Here is a 5848-nt window from a genome sequence, read left to right as displayed (position 1 = left end):
ATTGGGCCTACCCTCTGCTACCCGGGAGTGGGCCTAAGCCAGCAGGTCGTTATCTCCCGAAGGGTCCCAGACTGTGAGAGAGCTCAAGTGGGGCTGAGGGATACCCGCCCCCCCCCCCGCCAGTGCACAAGTTTTTGTGCACCGGGCCTCTAGTTTTTAATAATTGTAAATGCCCATTGCTGGGCCCTTCTGGAGTGGGACTCAGAAACTGTATTTTATTTTTTAAAAAATTTTTTATTGTTGAATGTATTAGATATGTCCCCTTATTTTTCCAATTGACCCCTTCTAGCCCATCCCCGACCCCTGCCCCAGGCCTTCACCACCTTACTGTCTGTGTCCAGAAGTTATGCATATATGCATAAAAGTTCTTTGGTTGATCTCTTGCCACCCACTCCCCCCTTCCCCGGGGCCTTCCCTCTGAGATTCGACAGGCTGTTCCATGCTTCTATGTCTGACTCTGAGACTTTGACCTCTGCCATCGGGGGTATGTCTTCAGTTTGCAGTTTCCTTCACAAAGAATGTCTTCAGAGCCTGTTTGATGTCCTTGTTCCTGAGACTGTAGATGAAGGGGTTCAGCATGGGTGCGACCACAGTGTACATCACTGAGGCTGTTTCACTTGAATGTGAGCTCTGGGTAGCAGCAGAGCTGAGGTACACGCCTAGCGTTGTACAATAAAATAAGGAGACAACTGAGATATGAGATGCACACGTAGAAAATGCTTTGTACTTCCCCTGAGCTGATGACATTCCACGTATGCAGGACACTATCTTAGAATATGAGAAAAGGATCCCGAGGAAAGAACCAACCCCCACCAGGACAGCTGCAAAATACATCACCATGTTATTAAGAAAGGTGTCAGAACAGGCAAGTTGGATCATCTGGTTGAGTTCACAGATAAAGTGGGGGATTTCCAAGTTTTCACAGAAGGACAGCCTCAAAGCCATTAAGCAATGTAACAAGGAATTCAGGATACTCATGATCCAGCACACCAGAACCAGCAGTCCACATAGCCGGGGGTTCATGATGACCATGTAGTGCAGGGGGTGACAGATGGCCACAAACCGGTCATAGGCCATCGCTGTCAGGAGAGAAATGTCCAATACTGAAAAGAGAATAAGAAAATAAATCTGTGTGATGCATCCTGCGTAGGTGATGGCTTTCCTCTGTATCTGGATGTTGACCAGCATCTTTGGGATGGTGGTGGAGATGAAACAGATGTCTACCAAGGACAGGTTGGAGAGGAAGAAGTACATGGGCGTGTGGAGGTGGGAGTCTGAGCTGACGGCCAGGATGATGAGCAGGTTTCCCAACACAGTGATCAGGTACATGGAGAGGAAAAGCCCAAATATAAGGGGCTGTAGTTCTGGGTCCTCAGAAAATCCCAGGAGAATAAATTCTGAAATTTGTGTACCATTCCCTGGTTGCATATGGTGGAGGTGGCTAGGAAAGAGGGAAATAATATGACTAATTCACAAAAACTTGTATTACATATTTGAAATGCTAGCATTTATATTTGTAGAGAAAGAATTAATTTTAATATATTGTGTGTGAATCTGGTCCCCTTTTGGGAAAGCCCCTGTGCCACCTGTGATATGAAGCTTTTGTATCAATCATCATTTTTCCTTAAGGTATTATGTATTCTACAGTTTTAATCAGAAATTTTTTCATGTATTTCAGGAATATAAATTGAATGCTGACCATGTTTTTGGCACTGTCCAGGCTGTAAGTATAGGGTGCTGAAGAACAAAAGTTTCTACAATTCAGTGATAAAGATGATCCCTGGATCTTTGTCAGGGTGGGTGTGGAAGGCAACCAATTGGTGTGTCTCTCACATGGATGTTTCTCTCTCCCTCCCCCACCTCAAAATCAATGGAAAAAATATCCTCATGTGAGGATTAACTATATATATAACATTTCAGATGGTGACAGGTGTTATGAAGAAAAGAAAAGCAGGTATAAAGAAATGAATAGGGTGTTTTATTTTTCATGGGTGTTTAGGCAAGACCTACACACAAGATGTCATTTGTAAAGAGACCTCAAATAAGAGAGGGAGATGCAAGGTTCTGTGGGAAAGTGTGTGTTGGGCAGAGGGAATGGCCAGGGTAAAGGTCCTGAGGAAGATGTTTGTTTTCATGTTCAGCCAGAAAAGGAAACCAGTGTTGGAGGTGAATGAGCATGAGGAAGAGGATGAGAGACGGTGTCAGACAAGTTGGGGCCTCTCTGCTACTGTTGAAACCTCAGGCACAGGGACGTCCTCATTCACACTGCCTCTTGCAGTTTGGTGCAAAGGTGCCCCATGGATGCAAACAGATTACCTCCTTAGTACCTTCTCTTGATTGAGTTCTGGCTCCTGTATTGTTAGAGTTACCTCGGGGCATATGATCCCTAGTCCTCCTGTTTTTAGGACTGTACACACACACACACACACACACACACACACACTGTAACATTGTTATATTATTTCCATGCCTTTCTCAGACTGATTTGACAAGGTGTGGCTATAACCCAAGTTGGCCAGATCGTTCACGTGTATACTGTAAAAATGGTTTCTAGCAATTCCAATTTGTATTTCTCCCACAGAGAAATAAACTTGGGCTCCATATTGGGATGGCCATTTTTCTACTGTATATTTAAAACAAACATTTTAAAAATCTGTTTATATCCTAACTATTGTAAATAATACTGCAATGAACACAGGGTGGGCCATATCTTTTTGAATTAGTGATTTTGCTATTTTCAGATAAATACCAGAAATAGCATTGCAGGGAGTCCATCAATAAATGAATGGATAATGAGTATGGTACACACTCACACACAAACACAGTGGGATAAAAGTAGATTTACAGTTATTCACATGGAAAATTCTATATATTAAAAGGGTAATATGCTAATTGACCCTCACACCGTCACAAAAAGATGGCAGCGCCCATAGCCAATAAGGAAGGAACATGCTAATTTACTGCCCTGCCCTCAAAGATGGTGGCGCCCACAGCCAATAAGAAGGGAATATTCTAATTGACTGCCACACCCTCAAAGATGTTGGCGCCCACAGTCACAAGATGGCATTGCCCAGTTTCCTCAACCCTGCCCGGGTGGCAGGCGTGCGGCAAGGAGGGCTCGGCCACTCCACACGCCTGCCTCCGGAGTCCCCCAGTCCCCTCAGCCCCACATCTGCCCAGGGCCGGCCCAAGGCACAGGCAAGCCTCGGATGACCAGTCACAATGAGGCGCACTGACCACCTCTTGGTCCATTTCCCTGGCAGGCTCTGATCGCCCAATGGCAAATGGGGAAGTGGGGTGGGGGGCAGGGCCAGGGGAGCGGGCGGAATGGCCAACCTCTTGGTCCCTCCCCCCAGCCTTCAGGCTTCAATCGCCTGATGGCGAAGGGGACCCGGGGGTGGGTAGCGTTGGGGGGTAGGTGGCGGTGGGGTTGGGGATGGCTGCGGACAGCTGGGGAAGATGGACCTGATCACAGACCAGGCCTAGGGACCGTACCCACACATGAATTCATGCGCCAGATCTCTAGTAATACAATAATTAAATAGTAATAAAATAAAAATAAACGCTGTGTTCTGTGTACTCACAACTATAAACCTACTTTTGCTCTACCTGGTATATACACTATAGAATATTACTCAGCAATAAAAAGAATGAAGCTTTGCTATTTGCAACAGCATGAGACACGTCTAGGGAGCATTATGCTAAGTGAAATAAGTCAGACAGATAGACAAATACCATATAATTTCACTGACATGTAGAATCTTAAACAAAACAGAACAAACAAACAACCAAAATAGAACAAAAACAAACTCATAGATACACAGAACAAATAGATGGGGGGTGAGGGAATGGGTGAAAAGGGGGTGGGGGAACGGGTGAAAAAGGTGAAGGAATACGAGGTACAAACTTGCAGTTATAAAATAAATAAATCTTGTATATGTAGTGTATAGCACAAGGAATATAATCAATAATATCTTAATAACTTTGCACAGTGACCGATGGGTAGTAGACTTATTGTGGTGACCACATTGTAAGTATATAAATGTTGAATCACTATGTTGTACACCTGAAGTTTTTTTTTTTTTTTAAATATATTTTATTGATTTTTTACAGAGAGGAAGGGAGAGAGATAGAGAGTTAGAAACATCGATGAGAGAGAAACATTGATCAGCTGCCTCCTGCACATCTCCCACTGGGGATGTGCCCGCAACCCAGGTACATGCCCCTGACCGGAATCGAACCTGGGACCTTTCAGTCCGCAGGCCGACGCTCTATCCACTGAGCCAAACCGGTTTCGGCCACCTGAAGTTAATATAACGTTGTATGCTAAGCACACTTTAATAAAAAATAAACCATAAAATAGTAGTTGTAGTTGTATAAAAATCCTGTTGAATAAACAGAGTGAGAGAAAAAGGAATGAAATGGAAGCATAGTAACTTCCATCTTGTATAGAAAACTGCTGTTTGAAACTCTCTGCTATTGTTAGGTAGTCCCGAGTCCTGTAAACTCTGTCACTTTAAGACAGTCTGTTATTCTATAAAATGACATTGTTTTTAGTTCAAATAATAGAAAAAGATAAACTTAACTGTCTGAGCTTGCAAGCCAGCCATTCAATGTAGTAGACTAATACTGATAATAATTATGCCAAGTAGCATCTCATTATGTATTCAAGGTTACAACTGTCTGTAACAATGACTCGCACAGAGCCCTTTGTAATATCTGCAAACAAAGAGGCTTGAAAAGTATAAATACAAAAAAACGTCCTGTATGGGTTGCTCAGAGATTTGGAAAGAGACACCTCCCTCTGGTCCGCGCTCAATAAATGACTCCTAAACAAATTGGCTCATTAGGTGTCTTGTCCAGCTCGCTGATTTGCGATACAACAAAATGAAACCAGGAGTTAAAAATGCTCTAATAAGCTCAGGTGTGAGGGAGAAAAATCTTCCTTGGTTCTGGCAGCATTTGGACCCTAAACACATTCCCCGGATGCCCAGCAAAATAATAAGAGAACAAAAAGAAACTTGTCTAAGAGACAAAAAAGGTGCTATCTTTATGGTGTCACTTTACACATTGTACACCCAAAGCAAAGGGATAAACCAACACTTCACAGAAGAAAATATCAAGGGGAACATTTTAAATATCAAGCACTGAAGACTTGTTTTTTCTGGAGCTATTTCATAATTATTTGACCAGTTCATTTTTATATGGTCTGAGGGAGAATGAGCTCCTTTCTTCCTTTTCTGAAGTGGCACCTTCTCTATTATTTCTTGGGCTTTGGGTTTTGATCTCTTTTGTGACAAACCCAGTGGGCACCCTCTGGTCCTGGTTCAGGTCTTCATCCAACATGCAAAACCTCCCAGACCATGCTTTATACATCCTGCCCACACCATGGCAATTTTTACACTGAATAGCTTTCTTCATATGATTCATCCTGAGGACATTATTTTAAGCACACATTTATTTCATTGTTCTCTGCCCTCACTGTTTCACTGCATGATCAAAAGAGAAGCATAACCAATGGACACAGACACTAGGGAGGTGAGGGCATGTGCTGGGTGGGTGGGGGAGGCTGGGGGGAGGTCAACAGGGGGAAAAGGAGACATATGCTCTACTAATCGTCATACTTTAAACAACTAAAAAAAAGAGCAGGGACTTCACCTGCTTTGTTCACATTTTGAGTTTTTCACAAAGGTATGTGCATAGATACACACTTACATAGAAACAAAACATGGAAGGAAAGAAGGGATAATAAATCAGGTTAAAATGAGTAGTTTCAAAACAAACATAATAAACATAATTGAATGAAGAATCAAATATTAACCGAAAGAAGACATAATTTAATGATATC

At 42.9% G+C, this 5848-nt stretch overlaps 1 protein-coding gene across 1 annotated transcript; it reads right to left on the bottom strand.

The window, feature by feature from the left end:
- Nucleotides 1-492: 492 nt before the first annotated feature.
- Nucleotides 493-1428, bottom strand: LOC102420127 (olfactory receptor-like protein OLF4). Its single transcript, XM_006107995.1, has one exon. The coding sequence runs from the start codon at nt 1426-1428 to the stop codon at nt 493-495; it is 936 nt and encodes a 311-aa protein (XP_006108057.1).
- Between the last annotated feature and the right edge of the window lie 4420 nt (nt 1429-5848).

This window comes from Myotis lucifugus, unplaced genomic scaffold, assembly GCF_000147115.1.
Source record: "Myotis lucifugus unplaced genomic scaffold, Myoluc2.0 scaffold_1636, whole genome shotgun sequence".
Lineage (NCBI taxonomy): Eukaryota > Metazoa > Chordata > Mammalia > Chiroptera > Vespertilionidae > Myotis > Myotis lucifugus.
This window is presented reverse-complemented; position numbering and strand designations above follow the sequence as displayed.

Excerpts from the sequence above, each read along its gene's own strand:
- LOC102420127 (XM_006107995.1), bottom strand. The coding sequence starts at position 1,428 with ATGCAACCAGGGAATGGTACACAAATTTCAGAATTTATTCTCCTGGGA.